We start from the raw sequence: 27,363 nt of genomic DNA, 5'->3' as shown, positions 1-27,363 counted from the left end.
CTTTGTCCATTCATCTAGTCTAACAATACACCTTTGAAATAATTTGCTGTCTTCTACACTATCTAAAGTGCTGCCTAACTTTGTGCTTGCGGTTCAAATGTGGATATGATGCCGTATTTAAGGAAGTGGATCCAGGCTGGATTTGCATCCTTGAGGTGAGTAGAGGACATCAGGAAAATTCTCAGCTCGGCCTGAATGCCTCTGCTTGCCACTGTGGGATTTTCATGGGAAGCGGGCGGATGCAGGTCTGCTGGTCCAGGAGAACAGTTCCAGGGCAACAATCAAGGCTGCTGGTGTCAAAGTGTGTCTCAAGGTATGTGACTTCATCCTAGTTATATAGGAACACAGGATGGGAATTAGGCCATTCAAACCTGCTCCAACATTCAATAAGATCACAACTGACCCGGGATTGTGGTCTCAGCCCAGGGTTGTGGTCTCAGCCTGGGGTTGTGGTCTCAGCCTGGGATTGTGGTCTCAGCCTGTGTTATGGTCTCAGCCTGGGGTTGTGGTCTCAGCCTGGGGTTGTGGTCTCAGCCCGGGGCAGTGGTCTCAGCCCGGGGCAGTGGTCTCAGCCCGGGGCAGTGGTCTCAGCCTGGGGTTGTGGTCTCAGCCCGGGTTGTGGTCTCAGCCTGGGGTTGTGGTCTCAGCCTGGAATTGTGGTCTCAGCCTGGAATTGTGGTCTCAGCCTGGAATTGTGGTCTCAGCCCGGGTTGTGGTCTCAGCCTGGGGTTGTGGTCTCAGCCTGGGGTTGTGGTCTCAGCCCGGGTTATGGTCTCAGCCCGGGGCAGTGGTCTCAGCCCGGGGCAGTGGTCTCAGCCCGGGGCAGTGGTCTCAGCCTGGGGTTGTGGTCTCAGCCCGGGTTGTGGTCTCAGCCTGGGGTTGTGGTCTCAGCCTGGGGTTGTGGTCTCAGCCTGGAATTGTGGTCTCAGCCCGGGTTATGGTCTCAGCCCGGGTTGTGGTCTCAGCCTGGGGTTGTGGTCTCAGCCTGGGGTTGTGGTCTCAGCCTGGAATTGTGGTCTCAGCCCGGGTTATGGTCTCAGCCTGGGGTTGTGGTGTCTGCTCCACTTTCCCGTCTCCTCCCAAGAACCACTGACACTTTGGTCTTGCAAAAATCTGTCTCAAACTTGAATTTTATTTCCTCAGAGTTCAATCCTCAGAGAGAAGAATATTCTTGTCATTCCAGTTTTAAAAGTGAGACCTCTTACTTTTAAGCTGCCTCCGATGAATTTGGATTTGGTTTCCTCCACAATATCTTCTGGGAAACATCCTCTAGTATTCACCTAATCCAGTGCCCTCAAAATTGTGTAACTTTCAATAGGATCACCTCTCATTCTTCTAAGTTTCAATGTGTAAAAGTCTAATCTATTCAATCTTGCTTCAATCTTCCACCCGACAGTTGGGTAAAATGGCCCTTCTCTAAACTGTTTGCAAAGCATAGAGTCATCGAGATGTACAGCATGGAAACAGACCCTTCGGTCCAACCCGTCCATGCCGACCAGATATCCCAACCCAATCTAGTCCCACCTGCCAGCACCTGGCCCATATCCCTCCAAACCCTTCCTATTTTCAAATAAGAAAAATAAAACACTCAACGATACTTCACACGTGATCTTATCAAGACCCTGTCTTGTTGCAGTAATTCCAAGGATACATAATGAGGCTTGGCTCAGAGCCAAAAATATCCATTAGTGTTGAGAGAATCAAGTCCCACTGAACCCATTGCTTGATTGACAGACCTGGCTCTCTGACACCATCTTTCAATTACACAATTTTTATTTATAAAAGTAGAGGTTCAAGTGCTTGCAGTTTTTGCTACTGATATTTAATGGCCTGATTGACACTTTTATTAAGAGAAAGTGAGGACTGCAGATGCTGGAGATCAGAGCTGAAAATGTGTTGCTGGAAAAGCGCAGCAGCTCTGGCAGCATCCATGGAGATAGTGACGACTGCAGATGCTGGAGAGTCAGAGTGGATATAGAGTGGAGCTGGAAGAAGCGCAGCAGGTCAGGCAGCATCTGAGGGGCAGGGGAGTCGGTGTTTCAGGTCGGGACTTTACATCAAGACTGGGAAAGAGGGCTAGGAAATAAATGGGGGGAGGTGGAGGAAAGGTGGGTGGGATGGTGATAGTCAGATGCATGGTCAGTGGGAAGGGTGAAGCAGATAGGTGGGAAAGAAAGTGGACAGGTTGGGTCAGGTCAAGGAGAGAGGGCTAGGCATGGGATGAGTTGGTGGGGCGCGGGGTGGGGGGGTTGGGGTGGTGGGGAGATTTGGAAGCTGGTGACTCTGAGTTAAAACTGCATGGTTGTAGCTCCAGTTACAAGAAGGCCTAATACATTTCTTTGCAGTCAAAATGTCAAATAGATCAAAGGTGAGAAACATCTTCAATGAATTCCAAGCGGCTAATGTTGAAAAGTGTCCGAACTACTGACTAAAAGAGCTTTTCCCTTGCTAACCGTGTACATGTTACAGGGGGAAAAGAAACTACAAGTAATCACAAAGATTTGGTTTTAAATAGCACACAGGAACCCATTATGAAGATGCAGATCTAAAAATCTTTTGGTTTGCCTGTTACTGTAGGTCAAAAGGTAATTAAGTAAAGAACAAAGACAATAACAATTGAAATTCAAATTATTTCCAAGCATTTATTGTTATAATTTGGTTATATCTCCATGAGCATATATTATCTGCAAACAATTCTAGGTTGAAGTAAAAGGTTTTTTTTTGTTTTTTAGTAGTGTAAGAGCTGTCTCACTGTCTGAGGAAAACATTCATCCATCAAGTAAAATATGCAAAATACCTAACAGCAAAAATACGTTGATGCTGGAAATCTAAAATGAAAACAAGATGCGGTGAATATTCAACAGATTGGGATTGTGGCATTTGTGCAGAGAGAAATAGAATTAACACTTTAGGTCAATTGCTCTTCTTCAGTAGAACAGAATGCATAAGGGGCTAGAGATTTCCTATATACTGTAGGATTCAAATGCAAAGCAACTTGTAAATTTTGGAACAGATTTCAAAAAGAAATTGATTGTGATCAACTTTAAAAAGATATAAACCTTCAGGGTTTTCAGTCTAAATTGTTTCACTTAGTTTATGCAAGATTGTAGCTATTCACATTATGAGAATGAAAGCAACTGTGGATTACAGAACACATAGAAAGATCATACTGACAGAAAACTAAAACATTGCTTTTATCCAATTTTGATCAGTTGTGCTTCACTGTATTCTTAGTCGCACAACAGAAATTACATTCCTCATTTTGTGCAAAATAGCATTCTATCATTTCGGAAATGCAGAATCCTTACAGTGACAACAGAGTTAATTAAAGAAAGTTGCAAAAGTTAACAGTTACCTACATGATTCACACTGGTCTCTGAAAACCTGACACAGTTATTTATGCTGGGAGCATTCCATTTAAAGGTTCAGGGTCACAAACTTTCACGCCTGAGCTCCTCAAGACTGTAAAAGCACTGTACTGTTTTACAGGTCTTGTTAACCTAGTCACTTTGTTTGAATGACATAGATTCAACTCATGCTCCATTAACAGTAAAGGGTTCTTGAGAGAAGGTCAGCAACCACATTTCAAGGGATTATTCCACTTCCTATACAACACTTTATAGTTGTTTGGTAAGATCCAACTTCTGTTCATTTCATTTTGACTTACAAAGAGAACAATCAAAATTAACTTCAATGCTTCGTCAAGTGTTCCTCAAGTATGAACTACTGTACTGGTTTTAACTGAAGATAATTCTGAACAACCAGCAGTAAGTTACAGTCACAAAGTTAGAACAAGAACACATTGAAGCTTTACAGTGCGAAGTCATGGCACATTGTTCCTCTGGATTAAAACTCCATACTTTAAAGCAGAACTTTCATTGGCATAGGGCAGATATTTTAATTCATAGCCATTACTAGACATAACCATTAGACCTCCGTAATAGTCATCCATTTGACTTCATACATAATTTGAATTTCCCTACATTTTTGAATAAAATCATTTGTGAATTAAAATGCTTCCCAAATGTTTTTCCCAATGTGACCCCATTTTAATACCTCAGACCTTATGTGACCACAGATTGAAAATCTAATAGGGGTGGAGAAGGGATATGGAGAAGGGGTGGCGGTATGAGAATTGTTGAATGATGAAAAGTGAGGGCTAGGGCAAGGCTCCAGTTCTTGGGCTACGGGGTCGCAGCTGCCATTACGGCCTTTGAACTCACAACCCCAAGATCTCGGAGGGTGTGGGGGGGGGGGGGGGGGGGCGGGGATCACCATCCATGGCTTGGGATGCCTTGTTGTAAACTGCAGTCAACATTCCTAAGAATGCTAAATATACACAGTTATTATGTCTATGATAGCAAAGAATCTCAAAAGGCCAACAAATCTATCCCTTTGAAAAATTAAATATGTATATTTTGAACTTTTTGGATCAACACCAAATATGGTAAGACTGTAGTAGTTATTTGCACCAGAAAGTGCTTGGATCAGATAAGCTTTACGAAGAGCTTTATTGTCCTATTTATAAACTGCCCCATAATTTCATTGTAGTTTAACCACTATTTTGTAAAGAAAAATCAGTAGTACATTACCCAGTGCTCCTATTTATAAAACTCAAATGACCAAATTATTGTAAAAAGGTGGGACATGTCTTGTGAGGCATTTCAAAACTTACATACATGTTTATTATCATCTCATGATCCATTCAGTCATCTTCAAAACAACTCTTAAATGTTCAAATGTGATTTGCTTTGAACAAAAAAATCCATGTTGGCTGCCTTAATGAAACTGAGACAGAAACAGAGATTGCTGCAAAAGTAATTGGAGATCTGGGGAAGGGTCACTCGACCCAAAACGTTAATTCTCTCCACAGATGCTGCCAGACCTGCTGAGCTTTTCCAGCAATCTCCATTTTTTTCTCTGATTCACCAGCCTCCACAGTTCTTTTGGTTTTGATTTTGCCCTAATGAAATTCTTCGCTGCTAAATCCTTTCTCATTTTATTTAAGGTTATGGACTGAATAATCCCTGTTCAGCATTTGGCCCGATGTCATGAGAAAATGTGTGGCACTATCATACGCAGCAAGGAAGCTGAACATCGTCGATACGTTACCATCAGGAGGCAACTCGGGGCTTTAGATGAAGAGGGTTATCCAATTACCAGTACCGAACAGATCTTGTTGCATCCCACATTTTTAAAAGTATCTGTGGAGTATGCATGCAGATGCAACCCAGAGATGAGAAGGATGGATAGACATCTGAGAAAGAACTGCTGGGATAAGGGTAAAAGAAGAAATTGTTGTCCCACGTTGCAATGATGCCTACTTTTGAGGCTTTTGTGGAAATTGTTGGGGCAGCACGGTGGCTCAGTGGATAGCGATGTTGCCTCACAGTGCCAGGGACCCGGGTTCGATTCCAGCCTCAGGTGACTGTCTGTGTGGAGTTTGCACATTCTCCCTGTGTCTGTGTGTGTTTCCTCCCACAATCTAAAGATGTGCAAGTTGGGTGGATTAGCCATGCTAAATTGCCCCATAGCATCCAGGGATGTGCAGGCTAGCTGGATTAACCATGGGAAATGCAGGGTTACAGGAAATGTGCAGCAGCTCATGTGAGATGCTCATGGAACAATATAAAGCATGCAAAAAAATTCAGGAAGCACAACAACATGATGAAGAGTGTATCCAAATAAAAAAAAACATTGTCTGGAAGGCTGGGCAAACTATTTAGCAAATAATGTTACACTGCGTCATTACTATGAGCAGCGTAAACATCATAATGACTTGCTGATACCAACAAACTTAGATTTGAAATGTTTGACAGAATTCATCAAGTTCTTAGGAATTACAAAATGTGCACAAATGCAATAATCAGATTTTTTACATGTCACAGATTCACCTGAATATCTTCAAGCAACTGGAAAAGCTTGGTAAAGCATTCGTTCAATCAAAACCTTATTGAAAAAGGACAAAAACTTAAATCTTGCATGACTTCTAACCGTCGAGAATGTAGTGCTGGAAAAGCACAGCAGGTCAGGCAGCATCTGAGAAGCAGGAGAATCGACGTTTTGGGCATAAGCTCAGGGTTTATGCCTGAAATGTTGATTCTCCTGTTCCTAAGATGTTGCCTGACCTGCTGGACTTTTCCAGCACTACATTCTCAACTGTGAGCTCCAGCATCTGCAGTCCTCACTTTCTCCTGGCTGACTTCTCATTGTGCCTCAGAATCAACTACCAATCATCATTGAGAATGACCACAACAGAGTGAAAAGGTAGGAGGAGAGTTAAGAAACAACCAGGCTAGAAATGTTAATCAAAAGTACAGAACAAAGTTACCACAGCAGCGGCCAGGGTGAGAGTATGTGTAAGAGACTGAAAGAGAGAAGGAATAATTGGAGAAAAGACACAATTAATAAGATTATATTCAAGGGATAAGAAGAAATTCTGATACATTGGTCATCATTAATGAACAAGAAACTTATAGAAATGTGCAACTCTTTCTCAGAAGAACAACAAGCAATCTCTCCCACCACCCGGTTAAGAAATACTCAGACCGATGAAGGGTATAATGCAGAGCGCCCAAGACTTCAGAATGGGACGATAACCAGACCAGGGAGATTGGTCAAACCCCCGCAAAGACTTACCTGTAAAGTATCAGACATTGGTCCATAAGGTGGATAAGGACTTGGGGCAAGATGTATAGCAATGAGACCTCAAAACAATAGCTGGTCCTTTCGTGCGGCATGGTGGTTCAGTGGTTAGCACTATTGCCACACAGCGTCAGAGATCTGGATTCAATTCCACCCTCAGGCGACTGTCTGTGTGGAGTTTGCACACTGGCCCCCCATGTCTACAAGTGTTTCCTCCCACATTCTGAGGATGTTCAGGTTAGGTGGATTGGCCATGCTAAATTGTCCTCAATGTCCAGGGATGTGCAGGCTAGGTGGATTAACCATGGAAAATACAGGTATATTTGGATAGGCTAGTGGGTGGATGTGGATGGGATGCTCTTCAGAGGGTCGATATGGACACGATGGGCTGAATGGCCTGCTTCCACACTCTGATAACAATGTAGAAAGATGTACGGTACAGTGGCACAGTGGTTAGCACTGCTGCCTCACAGCACCAGAGACCTGGGTTCAATTCTCACCTCAGGCAACTGTCTGTGTGGAGTTTGCACATTCTCTCCGTGTCTGCGTGGGTTTCCTCCGGGTGCTCCGGTTTTCTCCCGCAATCCAAAAATGTGCAGGTTAGGTGAATTGGCCATGCTAAATTGCCTGTAGTGTTAGGTGATGGGGTAAAATGTAGGGGAATGGGTCTAGGTGGGTTGCGCTTCAGTGGGTTGGTGTAGATTTGTTGGGCCGAAGGGCCTGTTTCCACACTGTAAGTAATGTATAAAAAAAATCTAATGTGATGATTGTTCACATGATTATGTTGCGAGAACCAGAAAGCAGCAGAAGCTCCATCAGAGTCTTAGAGAACATACATATCTCCTAAAGCTGCAAATAAGCAATTCTGACAAAATGTACCATGAAGTCAAGAAGCAGTAGTTGAGTGACTAATTAAAATTAGACCCCATACACATGGCAAAGTAGTTTCAAATGAAAGTCTCTTCCACTTTCTTCTGCTCCATCGTGGAAGATGAGTGAGATACTGTGCCATGTTGACCAGAATTGCTGCCATTTCAAATGTCTGGCTGTGCTGAGGTTAGTGATCTGAGCTGCTTCATCAACAATGGCATAATGCAGGCCCTGGCACATCAGGGACTGCTGTTAGAGAGCGTGTTGTGATATGATACAGATCGCTTTTCTACTCATTAATGATTCAGTGTCAACATTTCCCGTTTTAAGATCAACCATGAGCTCTGTTCGCTAAGAAATTTGGAAAAATAAATAACGTTGATAAAAAAAATGGAGTTCTGGTTATCAATGACTGTTTGAAACTATTTGAATTTAGAAAACAATGATTCCACCAACAATCTCCATCCCTTCACCTCATCTAACCTCGTCCCTCTATAAATAAACTGGGCAACCTCTGGACTAAAAGTCCCTCCGAATACTTCAGCAAAAAGAATGATGTACAAAAAGCAAAGAAAGTAATTGCGATTGTGGTTTGCATTTCCCAAACAGAGAAAATTAAGTATCAAACTTCCTTCAAGGTAATCATTTTTTTTAAAACTATGATACAAATAGTTCTAATTTAACATTAAGCATATGACAGCATTGTGGGAATTTTAGAAAAAAGTGTAATGCCAGTATAGTTAAACCTACTGTAGAGAGCAAGAGGCAGAAAATATGCCTCATGATCGACTTGAAAAAGTGAAAATGTGTTGCATTCCTAAGTGGAATAACATTAAAGGTGGCAAAACTGATCATAAGCACTGCAGCACAATTCTTTAGACCTCAACAAAAATATTGTTAAATAAGTCATTTGTTCAGTCTTAGAACTTTGATTAAAGTCAATGAAAAGGACTTAAAAAGGTGACAATGTTTCAGACATTTGGTCACACAGTAATGGTCTTTTACCCGAGAAAACCCACAGGCAGGAAAAATATAGCTCAATCAACAGATGCCTTTTCACCTCTGTCATTAACACCTCTTAACATTCCAAGTGTCACTAAGAACGTTAATTTATTACTGGAGTAGATGTACTAATAATAACCATAATTTGATTCATTAAAACGGGAAAGTGGCATTTTTTTTTGTTCCTGCTGCACATCCCTCCTCCTCCTGACCCCATTTAGACCTCCACCCGCCATCGCAGTTGCTAAAGAATAACAAGAGAATTTATACATACTGTGTTAATCAGCTGGTACTCCAGGCTATTAACATTCTAGAGTTTCCAATGTGAAAGTGCCACTTGGTTTCATTCAACACTCTTTATCACATGGGTTGAATCAGTGGACCTTCTGCATTTAACTGCACACCTTTTTAAAGTCCATATTTACATTGGCAAGTGCACATCATTCCTCCTGACTCTTTTTCCCCCCTCCAAACATTTACTTTATTATAATCAAAAGCATGGAGCTGGGAAGGCGCAATTTTCTACACTAAAAAATAAATTCATCAGCTGTCCCCTGCTTGTTATTATTTGTTCACATTTGCTCATGTTAAAATACTTTTTTAAAACATCTATCAGAATGTATACAGATTCAATCACATGGTAAAGTATCAGGCATGTATTCCAGAAGACTTATTGAACTCACGTGTCAATAAGGATCTAGCAAAGTAAGTTACAGTGAAAACTGTGCAAGGCACACATTATGTAAATAAAACATGTTAACAGAAAACTAATCAAACTAATAGATGCACCTTGTCAGCAACATAGATGTGAACTATATTAAATGCTTCAATTATTCACTTTTCATTTGCATAATAATTATTTTATTTGGGACTTATGGTGTAACTGACAACAATTGCGGAAAATTCTTTCAGGAATTAGTTTTACACCTCCATATTTCCGAAATCTGCAGGGAAATTGCATTTAGTCTGCAAGATGGAAAGGTGGGGGGAAGGAGGAATTCTGAAAATGATATGCAAGTCAGTATATGTTTGCAATTTTAATGACAATCATGCAAGTTATTATTTATGAAATTGTAATGAAGAAATAATACCATTTTGTTTCCTTAACCAATTTTCTTATTTCAAGTAACACTGACTCCATTGCTTGACTGGAGTTTCTCTGTTACCCTCCAGCATCTCAGCAAAACAAGCACCCGTCATCAGTGAGTCATGACAGTGAATCTCTGTCACTACTTTGTCATGGTGGGGGTAAGGCTTCACATTTTGCCTCAATCTATTCGCACACAACAATTGCCATTCAGAATGATCAGGAGCTGAAACCCTAGTTAAGTTCCTCCTGTCTAATCCATGGCGTCTGAAGTCAATCATAACAGTCTTGGTCACTATTTCAGCACAAGATCTGTGTGAACGGTCTACTGCAGTACTGAAGGAGTGCTGTACTGTTGGAGATGGAGGAGAAAGTGAGGTCTGCAGATGCTGGAGTATCAGAGCTGAAAATGTGTTGCTGGAAAAGTGTAGCAGGTCAGGCAGTATTCACGGAACAGGAAATTCGATGTTTCGGGCATAAGCTGATGAAGGGCTTATGCCCGAAACGTCGAATTTCCTGTTCCTTGGATGCTGCCTGACCTACTGTTGGAGATGCCCTGTTTCAGGTGAGATGTTAAAAAGAGACACCATCGACACACTTGGGTGGGTGTAAAGGATCCCATGGCCTTATCTGAATAAGAGCAAGGGACATCCAATAATAGAGATTCTAACCATCTTCCCTTGAAATTTAATGCTGCGACCATTACTCAATCCTCCACAATCAACATTTTGGGGAATTACTGAAATTGAACTCGACCAGTCATATAAATACTGTGGCTAGAAGAATAGATCAGAGGTTAGGAATTATGTTGTAAAGTGTGATGTTGGAAAAGCACAGCAGATCAAGCAGCATCTGAGAAGCAGGAGTGTCGATCTTTCGGGCATAAGCCCTTCATCACGAATACAGAGAGGGAATGAGGCTAAGAGATAAATAGGGGGTGAGGGGAAGGTAGCTAGGAAGGAGATAGGTAGATGCAGGTGGAGGGTGATGGTGATAGGTCGATGAGGAGGGTAGAGTGGATATGTGGGAAGGATGATAGGTAGGACAGTGCCGAGTTGGAGGGTTGGATCTGGGATAAGGTGGGGGAGGGGAGATGAGGAAACTAGTGAAGTTGATGTTGATACTGTGTGATCGAAGGGTCCTTGAGTAGATGTAGAATTCTTCCTTGAGTCGTTGGGTGGCTTGGAGTTGGTGGTGAAGGAGGCACAGGACTTGCATTTCATTGGTAGAGTGGGAGGGGGAGCTGAAGTGGACTTATCGCCTTCCCAACTCATCATCCACATACCCCCAGCCCCACTCCCATCTTCCTATTTACCTCTCAGACCCCTTCTGTCCCCACCTCATTCCTGATGAAGGGCTTATGCCTGAAACATTGACTCTCCTGCCCCTTGGATGCTGCCCGACCTGTTGTGCTTTTCCAGCGCTACCCTTTTTGACTCTGACTGTCCAGCATCTGTGGTCCTCACTTTCTCTCAGTCGTTAGGAATTATGTGACAAGAAGCTCAACTAATAATTTCCCAAAGCCTGTTCACCATCTGCATCTCTCACTGCAAGCCGCATACCATGCTTTGGAACTATATCAGCATCTCTTCATTGTCTCTTGGCCTATTTACTGAAATTCCCTTTCTAACAGTGTTGTGGGTCTATGTACAGCACATGGACTGCCATGTTCAAGAAGGCAACTCACCATCATCTTCTCAAGTACAAATGGAGATAAGCACAATATCAATATCCAGTGTCTGAACTTTTTAAAATGCAGTTCTGACAGAAGAATAGCAACACTGAAACATGAATTCTGCTTCACAGATACTACCTGATCTGCAAAGCATTTCTAGCATTTTCCATTTTGGTTTGGATTTCCAGCATATTTTGCTGATCTAGCAATTTCCCATCCATAAATGTTCACATTGAGAAACTTCGAAATCTTCTTGCTGATGTGATATATCCTTATTCATTTTAACTCATTCATTTTCATTGCCTTCTATTTCTCTTCTCAGGTATGATCAGGTATCAACAAAAACCTGATTTCACAGCAGGTCTTCCTCCTCAACAAATATCCCCCCCCCCTCCAACTCTTGCCACATGGATTCCAATGAAATGCCACACACCGTGCTTTGGATCAATCCAAATGAGAAACTGGGCTAGTACTGTTTTATTGATTTTCAACTATACATACAAAATCCTTCCTTCCTTCTTTAGTTAATCACTGACTGTGCTCAGTCCCATTCAAACAGTGGAAAATATTTGGTCTCTCATAAGTTTGAAGAGCTCCCGTGAAACAACAGATCTGTATGAATTCAGGAACGCAGGCCAAATAAGGAGAGCAACACAGATTTTTTGATAGCATTTTTGCTCTGTTGCGAGAATGCACTTGAGAATGTGCATGCAATTGTAGAGGAGGTGTTGCACAGATATTTCATGCCCATCTCACTGCAGAAGAGTTTGAAAAAGATCCATGCTTGCATGTTTTAAAATTATGAGGTGAATAAGAAGGAGATGCTGGGAAAACTAAGAAATCTAAAGAGTGACAAATCCCCAGGATCAGCTGGCCTGTATATAGGCGCTTAAAAGAAGTTTAAAAAATAGTAAATTAATTGGTTAAATATTTTAACATCCCTTATATTCTGAAATGATTCAATTGAAGTGAAAATAACCAACGTAATGTCTGCACTGAAGAGGAGGGAAGTTAAAGAAAAAACAGGAAATTATAGCTGGGTTAGCTTCCCTGAGAAACTGTTTCAACTCATTATTAACAAGGTTATAACAGGATACAGAGAAAATCATGATATGATCAAATAGAGTCAACATGCCTTTATGAAAGGGAAACCGTGTTTAACAAATTAAAATTGCATCTCGTGTCTCATCTCAGAGACCAGCTGACCAGTCAAATGGTCAGAAGCTCTTATTACTCCAGCAGTGTCATCAGGAGTAATGATTGGATTTGATTTGATTTGATTTATTATTGTCATATGTATCAGGATACAGTGAAAAGTATTGATTTGCATGCTCCTTAGACAAATCATACCATACTTAAGTACATCAGGGTGATAGAACAGAATGCAGAATATAGTGTTACAGTGACAGTTCAAGTGCAGGGAAAGATCAACTCTAATATAGTAAAGGTCCGTTTAAAAGTCTGTTAACAGTGGGGAAGAAGTTGTTCTTAAATCGGTTGGTACATGTTTTCAAACATTTATTTCTTCTACCCATTGGAAGAGGGTAGAAAGGTCACTGTTTGGGACTGAGAGTTGTGTTGTCCAGGCTAATCCCACTTTTGTCCATAATTCTATGAAGTAGTGACAATGCAAGTGCATATCCAAGTATTATCATCAATGTGATGAGGCTTTCTGCCTTTCACCAGAATTAGACAGTGAGTTTCCCGAAACATCCTACCCCCTGGATGAAAGACTTCTCTTCCTCTCCCTTCTCGTCCATCTTTAGATCTATGCCCCATGGTTAGGAAAATATCTCCTTCTAAGTGACTCTACCTAGTCCTTCAATTTTATCCACCTTATTTCCATCTCTCCTCTGTTCTCTGTTACAAAGAAAATGACCCCAGAATACACAACTTTCCCAAAAGTTCACCATTTCTGGCAACATCCTTCTCAAACTCTACTAATGTATCTGTTTGAAAGGCTAGATTTAGATGGAGCGCAGCACATTACAAATATATTAGTAGCAGTAGAATGTCAGCTGCTGCAAATTCAATTTGTATTGTAGATATTTGTTCGCATACTGGTCAAGTATTTCTGCTTTGGTTGGAATCTGTAATCTCAGTTTACATTGTGCTCAAAATTACATTTGTTTTAAGGTTTGTACTTTTGCTGAAGTTCACACTCAAACACATTTGCAAATCAACAAAAATTAAAAATTTCCATTTGAAAAAATAATTGGGTAATCTTTTAAAATTTTCTTTTTAAAGCATTAAATGCACTCTTGAGATATACAGGAGTGGCAATTTTTGCAGACTGCTTAATATCCCTGGAAATGGGTAGCATGGTGGCTCAGTGGATAGTACTGCTGCCTCACAGTGCCAGGGACCCAGGTTCGATTCCCTTGGGCGACTATCTGTGTGGAATTTGCATATTCTCCCCATGTCATTGTGGGTTTCCTCCCACAATCCAAAGACGTGCAGGTTAGGTGAATTGGCCATGCTAAATTACCCATGGCATTAGGTGGATTAGTCAGCAGTAAAATGTAGGGAAATGAGTCTTGGTGGGTGACTCTTTGGAGGGTCGATGTGGACCTGTTGGGCCGAAGGGCCTGTTTCCATCTTGTTGGGAATCTAATCTAGTCTAAAATGGGTCTATCATAAAAAAGTGCATTTTAATTAGTTATTAGTCTGTCAGCTATGATTGTTTGATTTTAATAAGACAAGATATATTTTAAAGCTAAACAGAACATTTAATGGCTATAACGGTGGTCAGTTTCTGAGTAATTTGAAAAAAAAAGAAAGGCTTTTAAACAAAAATTCCTTAAGTGTCCTTGACAGTCAAGTATACTTGAGCATTTAAAAATACCTTAATTTTACCACCTTCTGTCCCCAAAGCTCATTAACAGACAATTTGCATTGGTGTTTAAATTGACTTGGGAGTGTGGCAGGTTTTGTGTGGAATCATTTTTTGGCATAATTTGTTTTAAACTGGAGCAAAAGGATTGCAGAAAGTTGACTTGCATCTGGATGCAACTTGCATTTGAATGTGCTCAAATTGCACAAAAGAACAGCCTGACTTCACTGGAACTCCAGCCACAGTGTCTCGCTGATAGGGTTAACTCCAATCTTGAAAATTATTTTGATCAAAAAAGTGGAGAATACATACCTCAAGAAAAAAAGAAGTTCTTCCCCAGCCACACACTTATTTGTGTTTAAGCCCTGCCTAAGGCACACTGTTAATAATCACAAGAGCGTTTTGTACATATTTCTGTGATCTTATGATAATTCCTAGCCATATTATCAAGTACAGCATTTGGCTTGTCTAGACACACTATACCACCGACAATCCACATCAGAGCATGAAATGAACAGCAAATAGTGAAACCACCTGCAGGTTGCAAACAAATGTCACGTTTTTCTCCACTGAAGCAGATATTATGCTGTCCAAAGATACTTCAACCCTCAATTTCACGAGCCTATTTCAATAACACACACAATCAATACGGTCACCACACAGCTTCAAAGTTGTCAGCGGGATCAAAGGGGAACAGTCATACAACTGATAGGTTAAAATGGGATTCTTGTTCCAATTATCATTCAACAAAGTCATTTGCTGAAAAATATTGACAAAATAATTCTGCTCATTACTGTGCATAGCATTATGATCGTCACAGGACTGTATATCAAAATAACCAAATTTACAGAACATGCACAACCCCTCTGCCACGAAGGAAGAATTAATCATAACATTTGACTTTTAAACATAAACAGAAAATGCTGGAGTAACTCAGTATGCTGGCAGCATCCGTGGAATGAGAAACAGTGTTAACGTTTTAACTCATATGTGTTTCTCTCTCCACAGATGATGCCAGACCTGTTGAGTTTCTTCAGCAATTTGTTTTCGTTTCAGATTTATAGCACCAGCAGTATTTTGCTTTTGCTGGGATATTTTACTCTTGATAACTTTTACTGCAACACAAATCCGCAACAATGCATATTAACCATGAATTAGCTGGCAAATGATACTTCAAATAAAAAGATTAATTCCTCTTTAAATTGTTGATGAAATACAATGACAAACTTTCCCCTTCAGCAAGTACAGCATTACTTAATAGCTGCATTATTTCACGGCATGATGTTTTTTAAATACACAGGGACAGCTGAGAGTCCTGTCTGATGAGGTCTCTTCCATGGAGTTTCATGAATATCATTATCATTGGAAAAGCACAATTCTATAAGCTAACTATCTTTCAAAGTCATGACAATGGTGTACCTTTCTCGGGTTCCTCTTCAACCAAGCAATTAAATATACCCCAAAGATTTTCACACACACAGTCATACAGCACAGAAACAAACCCTTTGGTCCAACCAGTCCATGCCAAACATAATCCCAGACTAAACTCGCCCCACCTGCCTGCTCCTAGTCCATATCCTTCCAAACCTTTCCTAATCACGTACAGTAGTTATCCAAATGCCTTTTAAATGTTGTAATTGCACTCACATCCACCACTTCCTCAGGAGGGTTAATCCACAAACGAACCATCCTCTGTGTAAAAACATTGCTCCTTATGTCTCTCCTCTCACATTAAAAATGTGCCCCCTAATCTTGAAATCCCTATCCTAGTGAAAAGAGAATCACCATTAATTCTATCTATACCCCTCATTATTTTAAACTTGCATCTTGCCAGAGGCTTCAGATCCCTTTAGTCAATTCGCATGGTCTCTTCAAGAATTAGTATCTCCCTTTCTTCCAGCCTCTCCTGAAAGTGATTTATTGTTCTCCTCACAACAATATTTTGCACCTCTTTTTGCATCTTTTTCACTTTGTACCTGTGTATGTGCACTGATTGCCTTTCCCTTCCATTTGTAGCTCTCCTTTCTAGCATTGTTTTTAAACTTCCTTCTGGTGGATATTGCGTTTAGGTCAAGGGTTGCCACATCACGTGGACTAATATTTTTCATTATCAAAAAAAATTAAAATCGACCTCTTATTAATTGATGTAAACTCTTAAAGATCCTTCTCAAACATTTGTTTTAAAACACTGATACATTTCAGACATTCTAAGTAAGTTAAAAAACCTATTTACTATACTATTTCCCGGTCAAAGGTTGTTACAACAGTGACATAATAAATGGATTTATATGGAGTTATTCCATGAAATTGTAAATACTTTCAGAAGTAGCCAATGATTTTTCTCTAAATATTAATCATAGGAAGCATTCATAACTGTACTTATCACTTATAGTGATTGGAACCAGCTGAATCCTGTTGACCAGGAGATCCTTTATTGGGGTTGTTAACCTGGACCAATTAGGAAAGCCCTGGCTGACAGATGTAACCAGGAGACTGACTCTGCGCTGGCTGGGCCACAGTCAATGTGTTACTGCTGCTGTTGATTTCTGTTTGTTTTTGGAGGAAACCTGATTCCTGAACTGGCTGAATTATATAGCCAGTTTGGTATTTTTTTTAAGTGAGGACTGATTTCAAAATTGCCTGAAAAAAAAAAGAAAAAGAAAAAATATAACCAGGAGATTTAGCATCTCCTCAGTTCAGGGACTGACGCTGAGATGGCTGGCCATAGGCAGTGTACTGTGCATATGTAAGTAAAGGATAACTTGGCGATGGGATACTGGCCTCTCTGCGGTCATTACATCACTGTATATGTGGTTCAGAGCAATTTCCGTTTCAGAACAAGTCCGTATTAATTGAACTGTCTTTTACCGAAAATTTAATCAATTCATAATTGAAGATTTTCAGGAGATTTCCTGTGTCATTGCTTATTACCATTCTGACCCTCATCTTAATTTTAAAATTTAGGTCTACAGATTGAGGTCAATCTGTTTCTATTGGTTCTGCTCATGGACTCTCCTGTGTTTTCAGGGCTACAGCAAGGCAGATTTCTTACAATGAAGTGTTATCTCAGAGGTGCCTAATTTTCAGGAGTTGAAGAGGTTCATGGTGCACAGGAAGAGAGTCTTGTTACCACCTGACCCACCAGAACAATAAGGGCGGATGGAGTCCTGGTGTGTGTGCTTTTAAATATCAAAAAGGGTACCTTGAACAATTTGGTGTGCTGTAGATATGGCTTAAGCCTCTTTGCTTAGCATGATCAAATTCAGGGACATTTATCCTTATTATAGCCATCTCCATATATGTTATTAATCTGACATGTACAATACCTCAAAAAGGCACAAATTAAAATATAATTCTACACCATATAATACTTTCTGTACAGCCAACTATTATCTTAAGCACTGAAAACAAAAATTGCTGGAGATCACAGTGGCTCAGGCAGCACACATGGAGAGAGAGCAAGCTAACGTTTCAAGTCGAGATGACTCTTCATCAGAGCTGATCTTAAGTATACTGATTTTGCTTAACATTTTAAAGAAACATCTTTTTCACTTTAATCTGGTTCACTTCAGATATTATGATTTATTTGATACATTATTAACCTTATGATCTGGCTTAGAGAAATGCAAGAACATTTTTGCATTCAATCTTTTCTCTTCAATATGTTGATGCCAATTACGCTATTGAATTACAGTACGGCAAGAAAACATACAATTCAAGAACAAATTATAGGTTGAATACATTCTCTCCTCCCAATAATTTCCAAAGAAAAGGTGAATCGATAAATTGGTTTACTGAAGAGCTGTCATTTTTGATCAAACTTCAAATGTATAACTACTCGATGTCAAATATGACTCCTGCTCCTTGGATGCTGCCTGACCTGCTGCGCTTTTCCAGCAACACATTTTCAGCTCTGACACTCCAGCATCTGCAGACCTCACTTTCTCCTCGATGTCAAATATGACAGGATAGTCCATTCTGGTTCCATAGCAGCTCTGTGGATTTATACGCAGCTGGCATTTCAGGCTAACTTTAAGGTAAATCCTAAATTAGTACAACATGGACTGATCCTGTCCATAAAATACAGAATACAAGATGCTAGGGAACAAAGAATATGTTTTACCATAGAGAACTGCAAGAGGTTGCTAGGAGTTGTGCACACAAATGATGATTTTGCATTCAAATGGTTTTAGGGAATGTATAGTCAGTAAAATTCACCAGGAAGTGGCATACTAGGTGAAGTTTGGGCCCGTGTGTGACAGGAATCGAGGAACAGAGATTTCAATGAGTTACAGTTTAATGAGTTCTTTATTTTCACTCATTCACAAGATTTTAGAAATTCCTGCGAAGGCCAGTATTTATTGTCTACCTGTAATTATTCTTGAGAAGATATTGGTGAGTTGCCTTCTTGGATGCAGTGAAGTAGTTTGCTAGGGTATTTTCAGAGGGCAAATGAGAACTAACCACGACATTGCTGACCAGGAGTCATTTATAGGTGATGCCAGATACGAATAGCCAATTTTTATCTCTAATAAACATCTGGAGATCAGATGGTTTCTTACAATAATCCAGTAGTTTAATGGTGACCATTATGGAGTTTTACTTTTTCCTTTATTCATTCAAGGGACATTAGTGTCACTGGCAAGAGCAGACCTTCATGTGTAGCCCGAGCAATGCTTGAGAAGATAGTGGTGAGCTACTTTCTTGAGTTGCTGCTGTCTATGTGACGCGAGCACACCTGAAACTTTGGGAGATTGCGTGCCCAAGCTTTGTGGCAATGGAAAACAAAGAAACAGCTCTGGGCAACGATGATGTGTGGCTTAGAGTGAGTCTGCTCTCCCTGTTTCCTAAGGTGGTAAAGATCATTGCTCAGAAGGTGCTGTTGAAGAAATTATATTGCATGGCACTAATTTTATCGACATGATTTACAGACAAAAAATAACTGGTAAGGATAAATTATATGAGACATATTATAATAATGAATTATGATTAGATCAGATGAGATTCCCTACAGTGTGGCAACAGGCCCTTCGGCTCAACCAGTTCACACCGACCCTCTGAAGAGTAATCCACCCAGACCCATTTCTCTCCAACTAATGCACCTAACACTATGGGCAATTTAGCATGGCCAATTCACCTAAGCTGCACATCTTTGGACTGACGGAGGAAACCAGAGCACCCGGAGGAAACCCACGCAGACACGGGGAGAATATGCAAACTCCAAACAGACAGTCACCCAAGGATGGAATTAAACCTGGTGGTATGAGGCAGCAGTGCTGACCACTGAACCACTGTGCCGCCCTCCATGGTAACGTTGTTATGGTCCCAGAGGATCAAAGGGCTTCTCTCTTATTTAACCTGAGGGTCACCATATTTCAGTTGTTTGGGAGAAGTTGAGAAGGAAGGACTTTCAACCAGTGCAGGAATTGAACCTACAATGTTGACGTCATTCAGAATAGTAATCCAATGGTCCAGCCAACTGAGCTTTGGAAGTCATATATACTACAGCCAATGGATCTGGGACGGTGCTCTGCAGTCAGATTTGTGGCCATAGAGATGTACAGCATGGAAACAGACTGTTCGGTCCAACCCGTCCATGCTGACCAGATATCCCAACCGAACCTAGTCCCACCTGCCAGCACCCGGCCCATATCCCTCCAAACCCTTCCTAATCATATGCCCATCCAGATACATTTTAAATGTTGCAACTTTACTAGCCTCCACCATTTTCCTCTGGCAGCTCATTCCATACATGCACAACTCTCTGCATGAAAAAGTTGCCCCTTAAGTCTCTTTTATATTTTTCCCCTCTCACCCTAAATCTATGCCCTCTAGTTCCTACCCCAGGGAAAAGACTTTGTTTATTTATCCTGTCCATGCCCCTCATGATTTTATAAACCTCTTTAAAGGTATACCTCAGCCTCCAACGCTCCAGGGAAAACAGCCCCTCCCTATTGCTCAAAACCACCAAACATGGCAACATCTTTGTAAATCTTTTCTGAACCCTTTCAAGTTTCACAACATCCTCTAATAGGAAGGAGACCAGAATTGTATGCAATATTCCAAAATTGGCCTAACCAATGTCCTGTACAGCCGCAACATGACCTTCCAACTCTTGCACTCAATATCCTGACTGATAAAGGAAAGCAAATCAAATGCCTTCTTCACTATCCTATCTGTCTGTGACTCTACTTTCAAGGAGATATAAATCTGCATTCTAAGGTCTCTTTATTCAGAAACACTCCCTAGGACTGAACCATTAAATGTTTCAACCCTGCGAAGATTTGCTTTCATAAAATGCAGCATCTCGCATTTATCTAAATTACAATCCATCTGCCACTTCTCAGCCCATTGGCTCATCTGATCAAGATCCTGCTGTAATCTGAGATTAACCTGCTTCGCTGTCCACGATACCTCCAATTTTGGTGTCATCTGCAAACTTACTAACTGTACCTCTTATGCACACATCCAAATCATTTATGTAAATGTTGAAAAGTAGTGGACCAGCACCAATCCTTGTGGCACTCCACTGGTCACCAGCCTTGAAGATTGATATAAAAATTAAGTTGAACACTTTTTATTTTGCTTATTGTAGAGCCAAAATATGCAGGTGTGCAACTCTTTGCCCTGTGTTAATGTTCCAAGCTATTGACGGCCACCTATGCTCTCTCCTACCCCCTGAACTCACCCAGCTCCTTGGACTGTTGTTCAAGACCACCGATTGTACTGATCCCTTGGGGCCAGTACAATACCTCCGAAGCCACACATCACATCTACAAAGGAGGCCAGCAAAGCAGTCTGAGATGAGCAGGACAATAGCCTCAGTCAGTGGATGCAGGATGTATCGCCCCAGGCTCATATCCCTTCTCAGGCACAATCCAAGTTTTAAGTTAAGGTGCTTTTGGCACCAGCCCAAAATATTTTCTGTTCTTGACTTCTTCAAATTGTAGTATCAAAAGTAAAGCACACTCGCAACATCTTAAGTGAATAAAAGGAGCATATTGAATCACTGTTCATGGCAACCAGTAAATCTGGCAATAACTATGATAGCACTGTCGTATGTTATTCACTGACTTTGATTACACTGCCTCTATGTGTTTGCCCTACTACTAATGGGGTTAAGGCTCATCTTGCAGATCATCCTCTCAACCTTCCCAAGTTGACCTCATTTAAATCATTCTAGGCCATTTGTTCCTCAGCTACCACATTTTCCTTTCTCTTGAGTAATGTGCCACATGAAAAAGGTAATAAATGGTTCACTGTTTGTATTTGCCAGCTTTATTGCTGAACATGTGTTTCATATATTAACTCAGCCCGTTCCTTCTCTCCTTACACTGAACTGCAGCACTGCATCCAGCTCGTTTAGCAATGACTGCCCTGCATATGCCTTATACATCTGTGCATAATTATCTTAATCTAGAAGAGGTTTAGGCAAGGCATTTTTTCACAAAATATGCTATAAAAATGCCCTAAGCACATTACACTGTAGTTTTGGAGTATACACAGTAGTGTGTGGAGACACCCTGAAATGAAAATGTATTGCTTCTGGATGAAAACCATGTGGAGATACTGCTCATTCATCACAACTGTAGTTCAACAGCTTTATCTGCTGTGCACAGTTTAAACAAAATATTGCAAGAAGGTGTATTCAGGGTCACACCTCTACAAGTCAAAGGTTTTAGCATCAGTAGTAACAAACTTCTTAATAGCAGAACCCTTCACTGGAGTTTGATCCATTACAGAATGAAACAAGGCACCAGCTTGGACCTCTCAATTTAGTATATCTCGTTTTTAAGAAGCACACCTGGTAAATTTCTGGTCTTTTCTAAATGAAGATGCTTCGCTTGCAACATCAAAATATCAACTTTTATAACCCTTCATTTATATAGTGTCTAAGGCTCCAGGCGAAAATACTGAAGGATATGCCACTGCACAAAAAATGTTCTCTTCAATCTGTTCCATTTCATATAAATTAACTGCTAACTCACAATCACTGACTTCAAGAAACTCACTTCAAATTACAGCCAATACACGCACCCTTCCAGTCTCAGCAAAAGCTCTGAGGAAGGCTCACTTGACTTGAAACATTAACTCTGATTTCTCTCCACGGATGCTCCCAGACCTGCTGAGCTTTTCCAGCAGTTTCCATTTTTGCTTCTGCTTTACAGCATCTGCAGTTCTTTCCGTTTTTACTCAGCAAACATTCTGTATATTTCTCAACTTCATGCAGACTGGGCTGTCTCAGTGAACAGGTTGCGTATGATGCCCAATGCGCTGTTCTGAACAAAACTCCAACAGATTAAATCCTAGGAAAATTGAAAATAAAAATTGCTTAACTACTGGGAAAAAGTGAGGACTGCAGATGCTGGAGATCAGTGCTGGAGAAGCACAGCAAGTCAGGCAGCATCCGAGGAGCAGGAGAATCGACGTTTTGGGCATAAGTCCTTCATGAGGCTCATGGGTCGGGGCTGAGAGCTAAGTGGGAGGAGGTGGGTTTGGGGAAAGGTAGCTGACAAAGTGATAAGTGGATGAAGGTGAGGGAGGAGGTAACTATTTCCAAATTAATATATTGCAAAGTTTGTATTTGTGGTCGCCTTCCACAGAGCATTCTACTTGACCTTCAGAACGTATTGAGGAGTCAACGGACATTTTTACACCAGATTACTATACCATACATATAATTCTTACTTTACAATTTAAGAAATACAGCACAGATAGTGACATTTTCAACAAAAGAAACAAATCTGTAGAAATTTCAGAAGCTCTGCAGTTCGGTATAAACATGAGAGAAAGACAATGTCATTTTGTAGACCTCAGACCAAGGACAGTACCTTCCATCATCTCCATGTCTTCAGGGGGAACACAGTGGCCCGCATGGCTTATAGCCCAAATGGGATACCTCTGGTTGAGAATCTTGTATAAGATCCGCATAAACGGTTTATAGTAACAGACTACTCCTGGGTTCCCTGTGAAAATACACAAAAGACAATGGATCTTTTAGAAAAACAATAAAAAGTGGAAGAAAATAGGCCACAGATTCAGCTTCAGAATAAAGAAAATACAGCAAAGGAAGAAATTGTTGATTATTTAACCTGTAAAAGGTTAAATTTCTTGGAAACGAAAGAGCAAACTATATTATCTCTAATGGAGAGATAAACATCCATTTATTTATTTTGAGTATTATCCAATACAATTGAAGACAAACGTCTAAAATAAATAAATATCAAATAGATACAATTTCAAACTCAAAAACCTTAACAAATGATATGCATAATTTAGCTTGAGGTTAGCAGCATTTCAATTCTTTATGAAGATAACTGAGGGGGTAAAAATGAAGGGAGTTAATTTATCTGTCTCAATTACTTTAATGGTTTGACAACAAAAATGCAAATTTAAAAAGCAAGGAATTGATGGACCCAGGAGCTAAGATAACACACTTGTGAGATCAGGAAATGAAAGCTGCTGAATATTAGGTTGGATTAATTAGTGAAGAGAAGAGATATCGCATCAGTCCACACTCGATTCAAATTTACATCCCAAAGATGAAACCATTATTGTTCTGCATCCAATGGATCGTTCCTTTTAATTCAATCTTCATCTTTTATTTGACTTTCTCCAGCCTCACTGCTAAGAACAGAAACTCAATGAATTGGATTTGAGAAAGACGTGGCTGGAAGGGGATTGAGGCTGGGAAGTAAATATCCAAGGTGAGTCCTGTCAAAAGCAGGTGAACAGAGGACTGTTTTGTTAGTAAGAAATGAAATTAAATCAATAGGAAAAACAATACTGGGTTGAAACGTGTAGAACTTGTGCAGGTAGAGTTGAGGTAGAGCAAAACAAAAATCCTAATGGGAGTACTGTACCCAGGCTTCCAAGCAGTTGTCAGGATATGGGGAAGAAAATAAATCAGGAGATAGAAGAGTCACATAAGAAAGGCACTATTACAATAATCACGGGGGATTTCAATATGCAGGCGGATTGGGAAAATCAGGTTGGCAGTGCATTCCAAGAAAAGGAATTTGTGTGGAATGTCTACAAGATGGTTTCTTTGTGGTAGAGCCCACCAGGGAACAGACAATTCCGGATTTGGTGATGTATAATGAGGCAGACTTGATTAAGGAGTGTAGGCTTTAGAGGGCAGTGATATGATAGAATTCACCCTGCAGTTTGAGAGGGAGAAGACTAAATCAGATGTAATGGTAGTACAATTGAGTAAGGGTAACTATAAAGACATGAGGGAGGAGCTGGCCAGAGTTGATTGGAAGGGAAGCCGAGCAGGGATGATGGTGAAACAGCAATGCCAGGAGTTTCTGGGAATAATTTGGGAGGCACAGCAGGAATTCATCCCAAGGAAGAAGAAACATACGAATGGGAGGATGAGACAACCATGACTAAAAAAGGAGGTCAAGAACATCATAAAAACAAAAGAAAAAGTATCCAATGTGATGAAAATTAGTGAGAAGCCAGAGAATTGGGAAGCCTTTAAAAGCCAACACAGGACAACTAAAAAAGCCATGATGTGGAGGTGCTGGTGTTGGACTGGGGAGGACAAGATCTGAAGTCACATGGCACCAGGTTATAGTTCAGCAGGTTTATTTGAAATTTCAAGCTTTCGGAGCACAACTCCTTTAACAGGTGAAATGGTAGTGCTCCGAAAGCTTGAGATTTCAAATAAACCTGTTGGACTATCACCTGGTGTCATGTGAATTCTAACTAAAAAAGCAATAAGAGTGTGAGATAATGAAACATGAGGGGAAGCTAGAAAGAACTATACAATAAGATTTCAAGAGTTTTTAAAAGATATATAAGACAAGGGCAAGAGTAAAATTCAACTTCTCGAAAATGAGACTGGAAACGTAGTAATGCGGAACAAAGACTCAACGAATTGGATCTTAAGAAAATTGAAAGTGTTGTTCATCTATTTCCAGATTAATATACTCAGACAGATGTAAATGTGCTCCCCTTCACAAAACATTCTGCATGATCGTTAAAATGTTTTGCAGCTTCAAAAGGGCATTTTTACACATGATCAATGTACCATGCATCTAATTCCTACTTTATAATTCAACAAAGTATAACAGAGAAGGTGATATTTTAAGTTTAAAAAAAAGTCACAATTTCAGATGGTCCAGTCCATGAGCTGGCTATCTGTTCCTACATGCAAACAGTCCTTACAGCAGCATTCCAATGGAAGCCATCAGAGTGCTCCAAATGCAGCATTAAAGTGAAGACTCATATTGTAAGTGGATCAGAGGTGTGCCATTACGATGCAGTGAAGCTGGCATGTGTCATATGGCAATCACTGTGGACACGGACTGCATGCAACTGCTCCCCATGGGATTATGCTGCAAGATATTGGTATGAGGTATCTGGGTTGGAGGTCCATAGGAGCAAGCATTGATCTAGAGTCAGCAGTGACATTTATGCCGGGGGTCCTCAGCATCTAGTTTCTATCCAGTGAGGAAGCGGATGCATATGAATTAGGTGAAATTACGTAATTAGGAGGGTGATAATGAGTGATAATCCATGCCAAAAGGTCTCTTGCTACTCACTAGCCAGAATCTCATTTCAACATCCAGGATTTGATTAAAAAGTGAGACTCCTTGGATTATGCATCGAGAAGGACGTTGCTCAGCATCTTGCTCAAATTCCCAAAATTTCTCACCACAGCCCATGTCGTTCAGAGGCTGGGATGACTCTGCCCACGGTTTGAGAGTTCAGAATTAAGTAGCCAATTACAAGATTTTCTTCAATGAAAGAAAGATAAATTGTATTAATAACTGAGAAAAAAAACTAATAGAAGATAAGGTCAAACGTAGCCATGACATTTTAAAAAAAGGGTGAGGGCCTACTATAGGAGGCACAGGAAGATAAAGAATATGTAACTTAAAAGTTCATGAGGTGTTTGGTTTATAACCTGAGACAACTGGGGTTTATATCTTGCAACCTCAGCAGTGTTGAAATTATCTTTAAGTTTTTAGTGAACAAGTATTTTCCAAGTTGCTCTGTCATTGGATGCCATTCTTTCAGAAATACTGAGGGAAAACTGGGAGGTAGTCTTCCAGTCCTGTTGTTAAAATTCCAATTTTTCCTTTTTTTGCTGCCTGCCAAACTAGCTGCTAAAAATATGATTCATGCATGTATTCTGGTGCTTGGCTTTACTGGTGCTCTAAGCTGGATAACTGCAGGCAATTCTTTCACCTGATTAAGTGAAAACATCGATAAATGTGTAAACAAAGCAGTAGATGCAGATCTGAGTTTCAATGCCTTTTTTATAACTCTGTCAATTTTATTTCAGTTAGGTTCGCGTTTACTGATTGTTTCCTTAATTGATTTGACTCGTGACTAGATGATTGCTGCAGCCAATGTCTCATGCCACTTTAAAGGAACCAAAGACAAGTCAGCCTGGAGACCAATGGGCAAAAGGACAACATTTTCCTAGTTCGTCTGGACGCTTCCAATTTCCAGACCACAGGGTAACAGAAGACGCACGTGAGGTAAAGTTCAACACCAAAAGCCTTAACTAAAGTCAATTGAGTGCAATGTATGGCGCGGGTAACCCAAAATGATAGCGGTGGGACTCACAGTGAACTACAATGGATGATTTGGAAACTCAAACTTCTAATTCTGCTAACAGGAGCCTTTTACAATTTATAAAAAGAAATTTGGAATCTTAAGCTGCAAATAAAAAGATAAAGGACAACAAAGGTGACTGGAAAATACAAATTTTAGCGAGTTTTGAGAAGATTTGTAGCTCAGGTTGAGGTCCTGGATGTAGGTTTGCTCGCTGATCTGGAAGGTTCATTTCCAGATGTTGCGACACCCTACTAGGTAACATCTTCAGTGGGCCTCAGGTGAAGCACTGTACATGATTTCTACTTTCTATTTATATTTTTAGGTTTCTTTGTGTTGGTGTTGGCATTTCCTGTGGTGATGGCATTTCCTGTTCTTTTTCTCAGGGGTGGTGGATGGGGTCTGACTCGATGTGTTTGTTGATAGAGTTCCGGTGGAATGCCATGCTTCTAGGAATTCTCGTGCGTGTCTCTCTTTGGCTTGTCCGAAGATGGATGTGTTGTCCCAGGAAGGACACCACTCCAACTGGGACAATACATCCATCTTAGAACAAGTTAAAAAAAAGAGACATGCACGAGAATTCCTAGAAGCATGGCATTCCAACTGGAACTCTATTAACAAACACATCGAGTTAGACCTCATCTACCACCCCCAAGAAAAAGAACAGGAAATGACATC

General features: G+C 40.5%; 1 protein-coding gene across 3 annotated transcripts in view; it reads right to left on the bottom strand.

Moving 5' to 3' along the window:
* Window positions 1-27,363, bottom strand: part of ldah (lipid droplet associated hydrolase) — a 255,730-nt gene that overhangs the window by 104,722 nt on the left and 123,645 nt on the right. For all 3 annotated transcript variants that reach the window (XM_060853789.1, XM_060853778.1, XM_060853800.1), the window contains exon 3: window positions 22,944-23,078. In XM_060853789.1, the coding sequence (XP_060709772.1) occupies window positions 22,944-23,078 (135 nt within the window). The remainder of the gene's footprint in view (window positions 1-22,943; window positions 23,079-27,363) is intronic.

The sequence above is a fragment of the Hemiscyllium ocellatum genome, chromosome 3 (genome assembly GCF_020745735.1).
Source record: "Hemiscyllium ocellatum isolate sHemOce1 chromosome 3, sHemOce1.pat.X.cur, whole genome shotgun sequence".
NCBI lineage: Eukaryota > Metazoa > Chordata > Chondrichthyes > Orectolobiformes > Hemiscylliidae > Hemiscyllium > Hemiscyllium ocellatum.
This window is presented reverse-complemented; position numbering and strand designations above follow the sequence as displayed.